This window comes from Osmerus eperlanus, chromosome 6 (genome assembly GCF_963692335.1).
Source record: "Osmerus eperlanus chromosome 6, fOsmEpe2.1, whole genome shotgun sequence".
Classification (NCBI taxonomy): domain Eukaryota; kingdom Metazoa; phylum Chordata; class Actinopteri; order Osmeriformes; family Osmeridae; genus Osmerus; species Osmerus eperlanus.
In genome coordinates this window covers 6,118,722-6,136,167 of record NC_085023.1, presented here as the reverse complement: position 1 = coordinate 6,136,167, position 17,446 = coordinate 6,118,722, and the positions used below count along the sequence as shown (strand labels likewise).

The 17,446-nt window shown below is 45.3% G+C and overlaps 1 protein-coding gene across 2 annotated transcripts in view; it reads right to left on the bottom strand.

Annotated features, from left to right (window-relative positions):
• Positions 1 to 17,446, bottom strand: part of wdfy4 (WDFY family member 4) — a 59,617-nt gene that overhangs the window by 25,482 nt on the left and 16,689 nt on the right. The window contains exons 19-41 of one of the 2 annotated variants that reach the window (XM_062463207.1): positions 16,804 to 16,880; positions 16,442 to 16,660; positions 16,056 to 16,234; positions 15,713 to 15,944; positions 15,285 to 15,430; positions 14,962 to 15,073; positions 12,511 to 12,701; positions 11,722 to 11,874; positions 11,413 to 11,486; positions 10,657 to 10,818; positions 10,381 to 10,472; positions 9,849 to 9,948; positions 9,360 to 9,565; positions 9,023 to 9,195; positions 6,098 to 6,238; positions 5,750 to 5,911; positions 5,483 to 5,641; positions 4,665 to 4,791; positions 3,995 to 4,146; positions 3,559 to 3,797; positions 3,307 to 3,428; positions 2,974 to 3,165; positions 2,679 to 2,788 (exon numbers count right to left, since the gene is read on the bottom strand). In XM_062463207.1, the coding sequence (XP_062319191.1) occupies positions 2,679 to 2,788; positions 2,974 to 3,165; positions 3,307 to 3,428; positions 3,559 to 3,797; positions 3,995 to 4,146; positions 4,665 to 4,791; positions 5,483 to 5,641; positions 5,750 to 5,911; positions 6,098 to 6,238; positions 9,023 to 9,195; positions 9,360 to 9,565; positions 9,849 to 9,948; positions 10,381 to 10,472; positions 10,657 to 10,818; positions 11,413 to 11,486; positions 11,722 to 11,874; positions 12,511 to 12,701; positions 14,962 to 15,073; positions 15,285 to 15,430; positions 15,713 to 15,944; positions 16,056 to 16,234; positions 16,442 to 16,660; positions 16,804 to 16,880 (3,520 nt within the window). The remainder of the gene's footprint in view (positions 1 to 2,678; positions 2,789 to 2,973; positions 3,166 to 3,306; positions 3,429 to 3,558; positions 3,798 to 3,994; positions 4,147 to 4,664; positions 4,792 to 5,482; positions 5,642 to 5,749; positions 5,912 to 6,097; positions 6,239 to 9,022; positions 9,196 to 9,359; positions 9,566 to 9,848; positions 9,949 to 10,380; positions 10,473 to 10,656; positions 10,819 to 11,412; positions 11,487 to 11,721; positions 11,875 to 12,510; positions 12,702 to 14,961; positions 15,074 to 15,284; positions 15,431 to 15,712; positions 15,945 to 16,055; positions 16,235 to 16,441; positions 16,661 to 16,803; positions 16,881 to 17,446) is intronic. The other variant, XM_062463208.1, reaches the window with a different exon arrangement.

The window sequence follows — 17,446 nt, the reverse complement described above, 5'->3', positions numbered from 1 at the left end:
TCAACCTCACAGCAGAGTCCTCTCTGGTAGGGCAGTGAAACCACAGGCCTCCATCATAACTGGTTGCCCGGAAGTACAATTTATGATGTTATACAACCAGGAAGTACTATTCATTATGTTACAGAACCAAGAAGTACTGTTCAGGGGACTGATTGAACATGGGAGTGATTTTCAGTCATAAACTTGTTTTTTCTTGAATATACAGTATATGGATATGGTAAAAACAGGAATGTTGATGAAAGGTAGTATTTGAAATATATTTAATCTTATTTAAATAACTAAATACAATTAAACTCTAAAAGAATATCACATCACAGTTATACTTCATTAAATAAAAGAAACTGTGAGGAAGAAATCCACTTTCAGAAACTTTAGAGCCTCTGCTTTTCTGACTGACTGAGTGGCGTGACTGACTGAGTGATATGTGACTGACTGAGTGCTGTGTGACGACTGGTGAGACGGCTGGCTCGTTAGCTCATTAAAAAAAAAGTATGTAGACAAATACTGTAATAAACTGAGGAATAATTGGAGGAGAGCTTGTGTAAATGTTACAGAGGGAAAAATTAGAGAACTATAGAGAGAGAGCAAAAGACAGAGAGGGACAGTAAATAAAGTTTGGAAATAAAGCTGTGTTTGGACGGATGAACAGTCATCGCCTGCCCCCCCAGCCCACCCCTCCCTAATTTCATTCCTTCATTTGGACAAACACAAGTAATATATAGCATTAATTACCCTATTTAGCAGATAGGAACCTCATTGGCTTTTTAAACACCGCATTAAATACATTACTCATCTCTTCCTCTCCGCAATTAACATCACACCATCATCACACTCATTTCCATTTTAATGGCCTCCTAGTGCTGGTGATAAGGCAGCAGAATGCCAGCTTACACCCGAACGGCTGGGGAACGTGTGATGAACTTAACGCAAGCATTAATGACGTTAATTATCTTCCTAATACGAGGACGCAGATAGAATTATGGACAGGCTGGGATATGGTGCAGAGGTGAACCTCTACGAGCAGAGGCTTGTCTGAGGACACAGTTCTTGCTCTCATCACATGAGGACTGCTATGACTTTCTATTGATGCTTTTCATAAACTCATTAATATGAAATAAACTTTCTTTTTTTTTTACAGTTCATGCAGGCTCATTCAGTTTAATGTTTTCCACAGCAAATTATTTTAAGGGGCGATCGATTCAATGTCATTTGGTTTGAAATGTCATTGTGTCCAATCAGGAACATACCTTCTTTACTGGGGTTTTCCCTATACAGGGTTCAGTGCTAACACAACTGACAAAATAGGCACAGGGTAGGAAAAGTTTTTTTAATTGTCCCCTCTCTCTCGCGATCCTATTTTGTCAGTTGTGTTAGCACTGAACCCTGTATAGGGAAAACCCCAGTAAAGCGCTCTCTCGTGCTCTAGTACAACAAAAGTCTATGAACTTAACTCCCTCTCATCTTCCTTCTACCTCTCTTCCTCTGTGGACCTCTCCTCCTTATCCTCCATCTACATCTCCTCCTGCCTCTCTTTCTACTGCCTCAGCCTTTCTCCTCCTGCCTCACTCCCCTCTCCTGTCTTCTCATGCCTCTTCCTCCTCGTCGTCTTCTACAGAAGATAATTCATCATATTCTCTGATAGCCTGTCAAAAACTGATATGATAAAGAATAACTTCAAATGAATAATGTTTTCATCAGATTGGTACCGCTATAATTATCCACCTCTCTGGGCACACATATACACATACACATACACACACACACACAGCAACAAATAGAAAAACAAACAAACACACTTATCATAAGACACAAAAACAAGCCCACACACACACACAGTAACACACAGAAACAAACACACACAGACACAGCGTTTGTGGGGGTGAGACAGACAGACACACAGACGTGGTAATTTCATGCCTGTGCGCCTGAGTAATACGTCCCTGCTCCCTGCTCCAGATGGTACGCCGTCTTAAGCGGCAGGGGGAACTAATGATGTGGGCCGCGTGTTTCGGGGGGGAAAACAACAATAAGAGCGTCTTTAACCTTCAGAGGCAAACAGAGTGTAGCTCTGGATGGGACTAACAGATATCAATTACTCTGCTCACTCAGGGGCAGTCAGCTGCAATAATCCAAATCCATTTAAAGAAATAATCTAACACACCCACAGGGCTGCTCGGCCCATAGCACAAACACCGCTGTGACATTGGCACGAGGAGAGAGAGAGTGTGTGTTTGAGGAACGAAGGACACCTGTTTGATAGACTTGTCTAAAAGCTAATGATCCAAAGTGTCAAGGAGGACACACACGGCATACACTCACACACGCACACAACACCACTCAAACCTAGGTTACAATCAAACCAATGTTTGTGTGTGTGTGTGTGTGTTAGTGTATATTTACATTTTACATTTAGTCATTTAGCAGACGCTCTTATCCAGAGCGACTTACAGTAAGTACAGGGACAATCTCCCCGAGGCAAGTAGGGTGAAGTGCCTTGCCCAAGGACACAACGTCATTTTACAGAGCCGGGAATCGAACCGGTAACCTTCAGATTACTAGCCCGACTCCCTAACCGCTCAGCCACCTGACTCCGTATATAAAGTATGTGTGAGTTTGTGTGTGTGTGTGTGAATATGTGTCTTTGTGTACATGCTCATGTATAAGAGTGTGTGTGTTACCTCCACAGAGCCAGCCTCCCTCCCCAGCTGTTTTTGTGCAGCACGAACAGCAGTCATAATCAGACCAGCCTTCTTCTGGGGACTAGAGCTTGCCTGCCTCTTCTGAGACTCTGGACAGGACATCAACACACACGCACACACAATATTCATCATTCTCAACCACTACGTTCTAATACACTGTGAGGAGATAAAATTACATTTCAAATTAATCTGAGCATCTTCAATCGTGTCAATCTTCCTTAAATGAAATAAATGAATCTATTTGGATAAAGTGTTTAAATGGTGTGCGGCTGACCTATGTATATCTGCCAGGCCTTGAGAGCCATCTCCTCCCACAGAGGACTGATGTCACTCATAGTGACAGGCCCCGCCCTCGCCATCTGATTGGCTGAGAGGTCGATCTTGTAGGTGTCCTCCAGAGTGTGTCGTCTCTCCATCATGATCTTCAGCCAGCAGGACTCCACCAGCGCCATTCGCTCACTCACATCTACATGCACGCACACACACACACACGCACACGCACACGCACGCACACAGAGGTCACTCCAAGATCAACAATCTCAAGGAAAGTCAGTAAAATAGCAGTAAACACAACCTTTAAAACACACGCAGATACACACACACACACCTGTGGCTGAGTCAGCTGCAGGGCTGGGGGCGGTAGAGAGGCTGGCCTTACGAGGGAACAGACGAGACAGAAGTCTCCTGTGGTGTTTCTTGTTCAAATCACCGCCAAAGCCCTCCGGGTAGCTAGAGATATCCACCACAATCACATAACAGGACCCATCAAAGGATGTGTGTATGAGTTTGTATGTACAGTATGTGTGTATACGTGTTTGTGTGTGTAGATGTGAGTGTGTGTGCGTGTGATGGACTATACCTTCCAGAGCGTATGAGTAGCAGACAGTGCAGCAAGCAGGTGACAAAAGACACGCTCGAATTATAGGTTGCCATGATGACATCCCAGCGCGCCATGACAACTCGGAGGGCCCTGAGGACCATTTCCTGATCACTGGGGGAGTTTCGGGGGCGGGACAGGAAGTGCAGCACGGCTCTATTGGTACATTTGTAAAGGGTGGTGACTGTGCTCTCTTTCTGTGCTTGGCCTTTCTCCATTGCCTGAGAAAACAGGTTTGAGTTACAGTCATAGCATCATCTCCTGGCTGATCTGGGTTAACACAGCTATGAGAATAACATCAGATCATGACCACTTTTATGGATTGTGTGTGTGTGTGTTTATTTGTGAGAGTGTATGTGCATATTTACTGTGTGTATATATATATATATGTATATGTATATGTGTGTGTGTGTCTCACCACTACTATCTGGTCAGCCAGGAAGGTCAGCAGTGTTTCAGGCTCCACCAGGAACATGCAGCTGTGGAGTTTCTCTATTAGCTTCTTACTCAGGAAGGCCACATTCTCCATCAGAGTGGACATCTGAAGATCAGCACTCTGGATGGTAGAGTCTGAGAGAGAGCGAGAGAGAGAGGGGGGGGGGAAGAGTGTGACAAAAGATGGAGAGAGTAGCGTTAGGGAAAGAGCAACAGATGAAAAAAGACAGAGCAGCATCTTAAAGGTATTTTTTCAGTAAAATAAATGTAGTTTGGTTCCCTATAAATATGTTGTGCAAGCTACTGAGGCCGTCTGAGAGTTGTTTAGCTAAACAAAGAGCTTGGTGCCAGTGGAATGTCAATTTCAAATTTTTGGAGGGTCCCCCCGACTTTCCAGCCAATTATGCTCCAGCAATCTGGTTCCAGCCAATTGTCTTTGGAAAGGCGGGCTTTCCTCCTTGGCTTATTTTGTGAAGCCACTGTCAATCAAACTCGAGCTGGAGGATAGCATGGAAGTTCAGACAAGATCTGGGAGGACGGCGGGGTGCAGTCTCTCAGTTTTTTTGATAATGTTACCTATTGCAGCTTTAATAAATAAATAAATTGTAGTACTATATAAGTACGCGTGTGTGTTTGTCTGTGTGCGTATTCACCTTGCTGGCTAAGGTGTGTGTGAGTTTCCTCCTGGTGGCTGATCATGTGGATGATGTCCATGAGGAACTCCAGCAGCTCTGTCTGGAAGCTCTGCCTCTGCTCCAGCGAAGCTCCTTCAGGAGTATACTAACACACAGTAGAAAATGGTCACTGTGTGTGTGTGTGTGTGTGTATGTGTGCAAGCCTGCATGTGTTTGCATTCATGTGTGTGTGTCTGAGCTCAGTCTCTGCTTCCCAGACAGGTCTGACTTCCTCTGGTGCATAACTGAGGTAAGACTGGCACCTTCTGGAGAGAATGGGGAAACACTGCAGGAGCATATAAGAAGTCTCTCTCAAGAAGTCTCTCTCTCTCTGGCTGTGTAAAGGCCTAAGCATGTCTGAGAATGTGGGTGTCGGAAACAGATGATGACATAGGTGCCTGCAAACATACTTTCAAGGCTAGGGGGAAGAATTAACAAAACCTCCAGCAGCAGAGGGTGTGTGTTCACCTCCAGCAGAAGAGGGTGTGTGTGTGTGTTCACCTCCAGCAGAAGAGGGTGTGTGTGTGTGTGTTCACCTCCAGCAGAAGAGGGTGTGTGTGTGTGTTCACCTCCAGCAGCAGAGGGTGTGTGTTCACCTCCAGCAGCAGAGGGTGTGTGTTCACCTCCAGCAGCAGAGGGTGTGTGTTCACCTCCAGCAGAAGAGGGTGTGTGTGTGTGTTCACCTCCAGCAGCAGAGGGTGTGTGTTCACCTCCAGCAGCAGAGGGTGTGTGTTCACCTCCAGCAGCAGAGGGTGTGTTTACCTCCAGCAGAAGAGGGTGTGTGTGTGTGTGTTCACCTCCAGCAGAAGCAGTAGAGGGTGTGTGTGATCTCTGGCGGAGATGTTCAGGAGGCTGTCCATCAGAAGAATGCGGATGAAGTCACACACCTGCTTCCTGGTTGGGTGACCCCTGGAGGATCCCTCCCCCTCTGACCCCTCACCCAGTTGACCCCCATCCTGAGACAGGACAACAGATAATGACATCTCAACTGGCCAGGAACAAATAATGACAAATTATTGTCAAATAGTGCAAAACAGAACTCTCTTACACAAACACACACACACCTCAGGGCAGTGTAGAGGATACACCGTGCTGGCAAGTGAGCCAAGGAACTCTGCCGACATCCATAGGGGGTCTCGGGGGCAGACACTATGCAGCAGGCACAGGAACTGCATCACACTCCCTGGGAACTGCAACTCCCATGACCCTTTGGTGACAGACGATGGCTTAAAAAAAAAAGGATATCAGCGTAAAACAGTGCTTACAGGAAAGTAAGAGGAAGTCAGCAACAGCATTAGAAAGTGTATTAGAAACTCCAATTACACATCCAAGTGAATAACATGTCTCTCTAAATTCCTACCTGCTGTGTAAGAAGCTGCAAGGCACATTTTCCATATCTCATCTTATCTCACCTGGGTGATGATGACTTTAACAAGCTCCAGCAGAGTGGATGCAGCCTCAGGGCAGAGCTGCAGAAGGGGGCGGTTCTGCTTCCCTGGGGGCGTGTCTGCAAGGCTGTCAATCATCTTCTGTAGAACCTCATCCAGATCCACCTATGGATGAGGTCAGGAGAGTGTTGGTTGGGTTGCACATCATGACAAAACACCATCTGCTAACCACAGTCAACAGAAATCCACCACCAAGGCACACCTGTCTCGTTCGATGTTGACTCAGGCAGCTTAAATGAACTGCTCCCTCTTACATACACTTAGTGTTACTAAACCTTGTCTATTTCAGCCTTATCTAGCCCCTCCAAATGAAAAAAGCTTTTCGGTGAATAGTTGTGGAAGGGGAGTGTGGAATTCTTCAGGAATTTTCATTTTGGAGCTTCCTTACTTGCAGGGCTGGACTGGGACCGAAAATCGGCCCTGGCATTTTTGGGTGAAGGCGGCCCACCGCACAAGATACTTTCTGGTGCGCACAAGATACTTTCTGGTGCGCACGAGATACTTTCTGGTGCGCACGAGATACTTTCTGGTGCGCACGAGATACTTTCTGGTGCGCACGAGATACTTTCTGGTGCGCACGAGATACTTTCTGGTGCGCACGAGATACTTTCTGGTGAGCACGAGATACTTTCTGGTGCGCACGAGATACTTTCTGGTGCGCACGAGATACTTTCTGGTGCGCACGAGATACTTTCTGGTGCGCACGAGATACTTTCTGGTGCGCACGAGATACTTTCTGGTGAGCACGAGATACTTTCTGGTGAGCACGAGATACTTGTCGTCGTCTGGTGTCGTCTGTTTTGGCTCAAGGGATACACCCGTCTTGACCAAGGGTCTCATTTATAAACGTGGCGTACGCACAAAACGGGGCTGAAAATGTGCGTACACCACTTCCCACGCAAAGGTTGTGATTTATAAGAAACAAACTTGACGAGATTGTGCGGCCCCCCACGCTTACGATCATTTTGGAGACAGTGGGAATTGGCGACACAGATGACCGTACTGTAGTCAGACTGCAGAAAGTAAATGTGGGAAGAACGATTACTCATAATATGTATATGTTTTGTTTTCATCACACACGTTTTTTTCACTCCATATCATCATTATCATGAAGATTAAATCCAGCAGTATTATTTGCGCTTGTACTGAGTGATAATTGTTCCACAAACACCTTGTAAAATCCAACTCAAATCTTAACTCAAAATTCAGCGCTGTCTCAACATCACGTCCACTATGGGTGCATGAGGAGGAGATGCCCTACCTATATCCTACCTATAGATAACTGCAGAACACAGTGTAACCAAATATATTTATTTAATAATGTGCATATATCATCATATGTCAAAAACTGGAAATACAGTTAAGCTTCGGCGCAATCGCTACACTCTATGTCCTCGTTATCAGTCCAAACGTTAAATCTGTTCATAACAAAACGCTTTTGTTTTCAAATTGTATCTCGACTCGGGGTATCACTGGCACAGTTGATGGCAGCAGCAATATGCTGCAACTCACACAGTTTTTATTGGTGATCCACCGGCCACCAAATAATGTGGTTTTCGAGCCTCCACCTCGCCTACAAGTAACAGTGTCTGAGAAGATACTTTCTCGTGGGCACCAGAAAGTTTCTCGTGCTCACCAGAAAGTATCTGGTGTGCACCAGATTTTTTTTCCCTCTCCATGTCCCTTTAGGGGCTCCGTAGTTCAGTGGGTAAAATGGACATACAGTGAACCTCAAAGTCCATTGACACCTCTTTCCTATGCAAATCTCACAATAAAAATGTTCTGCTGTAAAACAGTAGGTTTTGAAAAAGCCACCAAACTGACGTCAGTTCGGTGGCTCCACCTTTTTTGGCTCTTGTCTGTACCTTTGTCACGCCCCAAAATTTGCTGCGCGCTGCTCTGTGTACTTCCACGGAATTACAAAGAAGAACGTTTTTCAAGGATATTGAAAATGGACTACGGTGGTAAATGCAGTGTTCCAGGCTGTACAGGGAATGCTGACATTTTTCAGAGTCTTCCCAAGGAACCAAACACTCGACGGGCTGTGGTTTGTCAATGAGAAGATCCCTGTGCAGTTCGACCCTCAGTTACACATTTGCTCAAACCATTTCACTGAGGACAGTTCTGAAAACCTGGGACAATGTAAAGCACATCACAACCGCAAGCTGTAGTATGGTTTTGTCGCTAACAGTTATTAGCATTGCTAACGTATTCAGTGAAGCTGAGTTGAATCACGATAGTTTGGTTGCTAGAGCTAAGCTGTAACGTTACCCACCGAAGTCGATCCCGTTGGCTTCGACAACAGAAGTGGAAACAACTAACGTTATCATTTCAAATGATATCTAGTCAATCTGTTGAAAACAGTGTTGTGTAGACACAATAGATTTTTTTGTACGTTTTTATTTCAAGTCTCCACCTTCGATGTTTCAATGAGTGCTGTTGGCCGTGTTGCGTCTTTGCTCCACTCGTTGCAAACCAACCAATCAGCGCGCAGCTAATCTATATATTCATGAGCATACCATAAAAGGGAGAAAACCTCAAATTTTTTCACTGGGCTATTTCACAGGGTGCATATGGGCGCATAGAACAGTACCCGGGCCATTTTCAGCCCAACCAATGTTACATACCCTATTCGGAGATCTTAAGGAACAGTGTGAAATACCCCAAAAACCCAGTCAATTACCCTTTTAAAATAATATTTTTTGACCACTAAGGGCAAAAAAATCTGGTGCTTATATTAAATAATAAAAATACAATATTTTTTTTTTTGCAAGGATTCGGACTAATGACTTAAGCAGCGTGTACGAATTAACCATAGAGGTTGCACTCAATAAGAGTATTGAGAGTTTAGTTACACTTTAAAAAGGTATAATTCGGCCAAACCCAGACCTGTTCCTGTGGGTCGGGTGTGAGTGTGGTCGTCCTTCCCAGTAGGAGAGCAGCGAGTGCTCCATACACCTGGGGCAGGTGAGCCAACTGGACCAGAAGCCTTCTCAGCACATCAAAGCCTGGGCAGGGGACACTCAGACACTCGGACGACCAGGAATGGCCTCGTAGGTTATCTGAAGGGCCAGCACACGAAAAAAACTCTGGATAAAACATACACAACCTTGGATTAAACGCACACATACAAACCTTTTTTTCCTCAACCCTATATTTGTACTTATACAACTTACATTTTAACCTATTAATATTTCAAACATTAACCATTAACAGTTAAACAAACCAATGACGGTTCCTGAAGGTTCCTCCATTCTCTCCATGAGGCTACCTGGCAACACACTCTCTCGGAACCTGTTCCGCTCGCTGTGATTGGTCAGAAGGTGTGTGAGTAGGAAAAGCCCCAGCTGGAGTGTGGAGGTGTGCAGGTGAGGCTGAAGGAAGAGCAGGAACCAATCACTGCCCAGGGTCTGGAACAACTCCTTCTGTTGGCTGGGAGGTGAAAACACAGCATGATGACAGCGTGCTTAATGGACGCCCACACCTGGTGAGTAGCTATGGGGAGCTTCAGCACCATCTATGAAGGGCAACAGGGATGACTTGGCATCTCTGATCATGTTCATTATATTGTGTAATAATAACTGTCTTTTCAGCTCTAATCATAATAATTATACTTTGTTTTAGAAGTCTGTTATGTCATTTGTGGAGTCAAAACCACTGTGGGGTATTGCTAGGTAAGTGTAATGCTAGAATCCTGGTGGGTACAGACACTTACTCTCCAGCCATGGGTTTTTCAGAGCTGAGGAGGTCACAGACACACAGCAGGAGCTGGTTACGCACCCACACAGGACTGGCTGCACCAGAGGCCTGGTCTACTGGAGGGCAGAGGTCATGCCTAGGTCACTTCCATAGTACTACACCACACACACACACACACTACTGCTACACATAGCATGTACACACTGATGACCCGACTAGCCTCTGTGGAAAAAATTATAATTATGGGTCGATTTATTGAGTTATTGAAGAGACTGAAAAACTGTCAGAATGGAATCCGGAACGTTCAAAGAGGGGTTCTGCTCGCTGTGATTGGCCAGAAGGAGTGTGAGTAGGTGGTGCCCTAGCTGCAGGTGAGGCAAAGTAAAAACTAACTACGGTCTGACTAGCCCCCTCTGCTGGCTGGTGTTAGTGGAACAGGCACTCCCTCTGTAAGTTAAGGTTGGTTAATGGTGCTGATGTGTGGGATATCGTGAAGGTCCCTGTGGACATTAAACTGAATTCCCTGCGAAGTATCAAATGGGCAGTACCTGGGGTGTCTCCATCAGAACTGTTGTCATGGAGACCAGGGAGTTCTCTCACACTGACAGGGGGTAGGGTAAACACCAGGAAGAGACCCAGTCTTGAACACACACACACACACACAGTTCCACAGGTTTATTCTACTCCATACAGCACTGTAAACAAGCAGATAACCCTACAAAACAATGAGGACAAGTTTCTGTCCTAAATCAATAAAGAATCCCTTGATATAAATAATTTCCTGAAACACAGAGAGCGAGGTGTGTGTGTGACGAAATATGTACCTTCGTATGTCTATGCAGGAAAAGTGAGCCCTCAGCTGGCGAGTGATGATGCAGGTGACCACCTTGACCTTCTCGGGGGTCACCAAGGGGTCAGACAGCAGGAAAAGCAGTTTAGGGACCAGCCCCAGACTGTGCATGACCTCTGCATTGCCACCTCCATCACTGAGGAGCAGGAAGAGGAGTAATGGGAGAAGGAGGAGGGAGGGGGGGGGGGAGGAGGAATGGGATGAAGAGAAGACGTAGAAGGAGAAGGAGAAGGAGGAAAAGAAGTAGAAGCAAGAGGAGATGACCGGCAGACAGACAGATGGTAACAGAGAAACAGGTAGAAACAGATAGAGGGGTGGAGAGAGAGATATAGAGAAAGAGCGCGAGAGAGAGAGAGAGTATGAGTACAGGGAACATTACTAAACTTTGAACAGTGACACACTATTGATAAAGTTTGTAACAAGTACTAATTCATGTTTTCCCAGGCTCTGTGACTAGCCTCTCATTTCCACACGCAATATGAAAGAGATACACAGACATACTGGGAGTCAGTTGGCTGAGCGGTGAGGGAGTCGGGCTAGTAATCCGAAGGCCAGTTCGATTCCCGGTCATGCCAACTGACGTTGTGTCCTTGGGCAAGGCACTTCACCCTACTTGCCTCGGGGGAATGTCCCTGTACTTACTGTAAGTCGCTCTGGATAAGAGCGTCTGCTAAATGACTAAATGTAAATGTAAATACTGCTATGTATGTGATTTAGTGATTCACTCCACCTGGATGATTTTAGGATGTCAGCAAAGTGGTTGAGCACGGCCAGTTCCAGGTTATCTGAACTGTTCTGCCACACCTGATCAGACACACACAAGGAGGCATAAGAGGAACCCTAAACCAGTTTACCACAACCTTACAAGTTACTTAACCATAACTTTACAGTTACACCCAATTGTGCATAGTTAGTATTAGCAAGTGAAGAGTGACTGGAATTATTTGTATGTTACTGTAACTGCCTCATATAACAGATAATAAAAAAGACACGTTTATCCCTGGATGGACAATAAAGTTGTATTTGATGACTTCTTTACCTCCAGGTCACAAAGGAGGGCCTGGAAGGCCAGCTTGTTCCGTAGGCAGGCCGGGCCAGAACCCATCTCCACAGAACCGGACAGAGACAGAACCAGCTGGAACGTCCTGCTGCTCACTAGAACACTCTTCACCTTCAACAGGAACGCCAGAAGCTAGAGACAAGAAGAGAGAGACAGAGAGACAAAGAGAGAAAGTGATGGAGACAAAGAAAGATATATGTATAGATGAAGAGATTGATGTATCGAAAAAGAAGGTCCTTAATTTCCACGCATACTTAGTAGGGTTTCACGTAGTAAAACTTTTGTAATGTTCGAATAACCTAGACTACAGAGTGTGGTCAGTGGTTAGTGACTCACCATGAGCTGCTAAACAGTGTGTGTGTGCCTACCAGTGTATGCGTGTGTACGTTAACCAGTGTGTGTGTGTGTATGTTAAAAAATACAAAGAGCATGTCTGTGTGCTAAACAGTGCGTCTGTATTTTCAAGTGTGTGTATATTTTAAACAGTATGTCTGTTAACCAGTGTGTGTGTATGATAACCAGCGAGTGTGCATGTATGTGAGTCAGATGGCTGAGCGGTTAGGGAATTGGGATATTAATCAGAAGGTTGTCAGTTCGATTCCGGCCGTGCCAAATGAAGTTGTGTCCTTGGGCAAGGCACTTCAACCTACTTGCCTCGGGGGAATGTCCCTGTACTTACTGTAAGTCGCTCTGGATAAGAGCGTCTGCTAAATGACTAAATGTAATGTAAATGTATGTGTGTTAAACAGTGTCTGAGAGTCTGTGTACCTTGTATCCATTGAAGCGCTTCATCTCCTGCGCTATAGCAGGACAGGTCTCCAGCACAGATAGCAGAACCTTCACCGCTGCGTACAGAGAGCCGTCGTCAGGCGCCATGGCAACCAGGCTAAGGATGACCGCGGGCCCGCCCACGTACAGGAAGCCGTTAGCGGCGCTGGTAGGAGCAAACGTCCGAACACCTGGAAGGTTGAGTCAGATAGATAACAGAGATAGTAAATGAGTCAATGATTAGTATCTATTACTAATGACTAATTCACTCAGCAGATGCTTTCTCGTGTCCATGATAAGTCTCCATATCCTCCTGTGACCCATTTATTAGTTGTTTTTTTTTGCTTTAAATTATACATAACAGAAGTCTTTGGATTTGGCTAATAAACATATTTTAAAGAAAAGAAATGTCACTGTTGTTTTCTTATTTGTCATCGTTCTGCATCTATCACTAACATTGCTATTTCTGAGGTTGTGGACATGTCATTTTACTTGGACAAAGTAAATAAATGGGCAGTGTGGTTGCAAAGTTTCTTGTTAAAACTTGCTATATGTTATGCTTGCATGTTATGTACATAAATGTTTGCAAAAACGAAAGCACGCAAACCAAAAACGCTGCAAAGTAGCGTTTTTGGTTTGCGTGCTTTCGTTTTTGCGTTTATGTATTTGCAGCTTGTTTATGTATTTGGTTGTGTTGTGTGTATTTGCAGCGCGTTTGCTGAATGCTGCGCATGTGTTCCCTTACAAAAAAGAAGTATATTAAAGTATACTATAAGTATACTAAAATATGGATAGTACACTTTTAGTTCACTTTTGATATACTTTTAAGGAGTATACTTAGAAAATTGTTCACTTTTGATATACTTTTAAGGAGTATACTTAGAAAATTGTTCACTTTTGATATACTTTTAAGTATGCTTTGAAAATAGTTCACTTTTGATATACTTTTAAGGAGTATACTTAGAAAATAGTTCACTTTTGATATACTTTTAAGAAGTATGCTTCGAAACAGAAAATTGTATACATTTCTTCTGGAGTAAGATGTACGTTTTCTATTATTATACAGCAAAAAGTCAAAATAATTTTTAAGTAGGCCTACATTACAGGTTAAATTCTTTAGATCCATCTCATTCTAATTATTCATGTCTAGGAAAATCTATTATGCATTGCACATTGAATCTTTTTTCGTACTGAAGCTGTAACCTTAATTACTGCCAAAACATTTTGAAGCCCTATACTCTTATACTAATAATTATCAATTGGAGTATTGATGGAAAAAACGAAAAAGCTACTTGAGAAAGAAGCAGACAGAAGGGTTGCATTGTGCATTTGATGGTTATACTGTCAAACTGACTGAAGAACGAAATAAGGACGTGAAAAAATGAAGATAGCGTGGCTCATTGGCTGGTCAATTCCCATGATGCAAGGCGGTAACTAATGTAACAATTTGCAAATAAGTTTGCCGTTTGTTTGAAATACAAATGTAACTTCATGAATTTCGTTTTTTTTGTGTCTGCTTAGAATGTAGTGTTTTGTTGCGTGGTAATTGTCATTGTTGTGCCGGTTTACCATTGTAACCATGAGTGTTACGTTTCATAAGAGGAGCTGGATTATTTCAACATGAGTGTGTACACAATAATTTGCTTCTTTCAGCTAAGGATCTGCGGTGTTACTTGGTGAAGGCCCCCGTTTTCACCAAGTGACACAAGATCAGCGATGTGTGAAGGGCCCCTAAACATTTAAATATATTAGTAAATCAGAGTAAATTGACATTTATTAAGTTTACTTCTTGACGTACTTACATTAATTGAAAGTGCACTTGAAAGTATTGCAAAGTATACTTTGAGGTACTTTAGGAAGTATACTTCATTAACTGAAAGTGCACTACACAGGTTACTTTACAGTATTCCAAAGTATACTTTGAAGTACTTTAGGAAATATACTTTATGAACTGAAAGTGCACTACAAAGGCTACTTTACAGTATTCAAAAGTAAACCTCAAATACACTATAAGTGTACTTTAAAGTGTACTAAATGACCTAAAAAGTGGGCCAATTCAGTTTACTTAGTACAAAAATAGTATATAAATAAGTACACTGCTAGTACACTGCTAGTATACTCTTAAGTACCATGATAATAGTATACTTTTTATACTAAGTATACTTACAAATAAACTTGAAGTATACTTCTTTTTTGTAAGGGTTGTCAAATTCATGAAGATGTTTTCTTAATTTGCTTGTGTTTTGTCTATTTGCATGTGTTTTCTTAATTTGCAGCGCATTTGCACATGTCGGCAACCGTAGTAAACAGATATGGATGCACATTCCCGAACACACAAGCAGTCAGAACCCATGACATGTTAGCCATGCTAACTCAACCTCATCTGGCCCCTGAAACAAACATGGCGGATATCAGCCTGGTGGTGTTTGAGATATGCTGAGTCATCTGTACCAAAATGGCCGACGAGGGCTGCTCCGATGGTGCGCGCCGTGCCCGCCAGGTGCTGGCTGATGTTCCGAGCCAGGAACACAGGAGCAGAGCTGTCCCTGGAAGGTATCCCTATCTGAGAGAACACACACACACACTGGTTAACACACACACGCACTGCTTACACACACACACACACACACACACACCCACACATTACACTCACACACTGCTAAAACACACACACATATCTTGACAGTCAGACACAATTTGACACCACACACAATGGTGTGGTACTGTATAAAGTTTGTTTAGATTAGTGCAGGATGGTCTGATGTCCTCCACACCTCCTTAGCGATGAGTCGGCTGTCCACCTCATTGTAGTCCTCTCTGATCTGTGCTACTGTGGTTACTGTCGCTATGGCAGGGTTGATGGCGAACGCGATCCTCTCCTCGGGAATGAGCCTGAGAGGTGGGGGGTCATCGCCGGGGCCTGTGGGGGGGGACACAGACAAGGTACTGCTTGAGCACCGAGGTACAGAGAAGATAGAATACTACTAGAGTACACAGTCAACAGAGTACTTCTAAAGTACTGAGGGTCCACCTGAAAACAGGGTAGATCAGGGGTGAAAGAGGGGCTGGAAGTGACTTAAACAATGGCCAGACATAAACACCACATACAGTATTGTTCGACCCAGTGTTGAGTTGGTGCCAGGGACTAATCTCACATGTACAGACTTGGTGCACACACACACACACAGACACACACACACACCTGTGGAGCGAAGGTCCAGGTAGTTGCCTATGTAGGCTGTCCCCTGAGCGTAGAGAAGGCTGACTGCTTCAAGACTCAGGACCTCCTCAAACAGGTAGGTGGGTCCGACACGCCACACCAGCGCCGCAAGCTCCTTCCACAGCGAGGGAGTGCCGATGAACGCACACACGTCGATCACCGCCGTTGGATCCATGGAGGCGTACTGGCCAGGAAATGGCTGGACGTAGCGCATCTGAGAGGACGCAGAGAATGGAGGCGTTTGCCGGGTCACTCTCAGGAAGCATACTCACTGCTGTTTGAGTGCTGACATTTTGATGAACACACTCATGCTCCTCTCCCCTACCTTAGCTCCTCCCACCAGCTTGCCGTTGAGGTAGGCAGACACTCGGCAACTCTTCTTGACATCCTTCGCCATGACAACGGTCAAGTGGTGCCACTGACCAGGGACCAGCTGACTGGAGCACCTAAACCTGACAGAGGTGGGCAGAGGGCTGGGCGTGCAAACCTCTGACTCCATCATGTCTGGTCGATCAATCAATCAGTAAGGCAGTCAGTCAGTCAACCAGTCTATCTCTTTGCTTACCCAATCCTTTATGTATGCATTCCTTAAAGTTCAATAATTAATTAATCAACCAAATCATTAACCAATCAACCAACCAACCAACCAGTCAGTCAATAAGCCAATCAACCAACAAAACCAATTCACCAACCAATCAAACTCCTGCTCACCCAGGAAGGTGAAAGGTTCTTCCTCGGTGGAGATGACCAGGCATCCATCGGAGGCAGAGAAGGAGATGGACAGACAGGTGTACTGATGCTCTGCCCGGGACATGTGGCGGATCACGGACAGCAGCCGGACAGGGTGGGAGTTACAGGCAGACGTGAACCGGCTGACCAGGAACCAGCAGGAGAACGACAGGCCTGCCGCCGGGGGGAAACCCCGGCAGTCTGGGGGAGGAGGGGGGAGCGAGAGAAGGGAGGGGAGGGAACAGTTGGGGGTTGGGGGGTTAAGGAAAGGAGAAAGGAGGGATACCTAGACATGAACCATAGTGCAGTTCGTCCACCTCCTGCTTATTAGTCTGCTCTCTTACCTCCTCCTATTCCTCCTGTGGGGATGGAATCTGCATTCACTCCCTTTACTGTGGCCACGGATGGCAGGAACAGACAGCTAAAAACCCGGACACACACACACACACACACAGACAGACATACATAGATACACAGACACGTTTATAGACAGAGCACCCAGTGAAACTGTCAGTCATCTTGAAAAACAAACTTTTACAGTATATGGATAGTCTTGTAGATGATGAAACTAGACAGAAACAGAATATCAACTACATATACGCTATACTCTCCCTCTGGTCTCCTCCAGCCCCACCCTCCCTCTGGTCTCCTCCAGCCCCACCCTCCCTCTGGTCTCCTCAAGCCCCACCCTCCCTCTGGTCTCCTCAAGCCCCACCCTCCCTCTGGTCTCCTCCAGCCCCACCCTCCCTCTGGTCTCCTCCACCCCCACCCTCCCTCTGGTCTCCTCCAGCCCCACCCTCCCTCTGGTCTCTTCCACCCCCACCCTCCCTCTGGTCTCCTCAAGCCCCACCCTCCCTCTGGTCTCCTCCAGCCCCACCCTCCCTCTGGTCTCCTCCAGCCCCACCCTCCCTCTGGTCTCCTCCACCCCCACCCTCCCTCTGGTCTCCTCAAGCCCCACCCTCCCTCTGGTCTCCTCCACCCCCACCC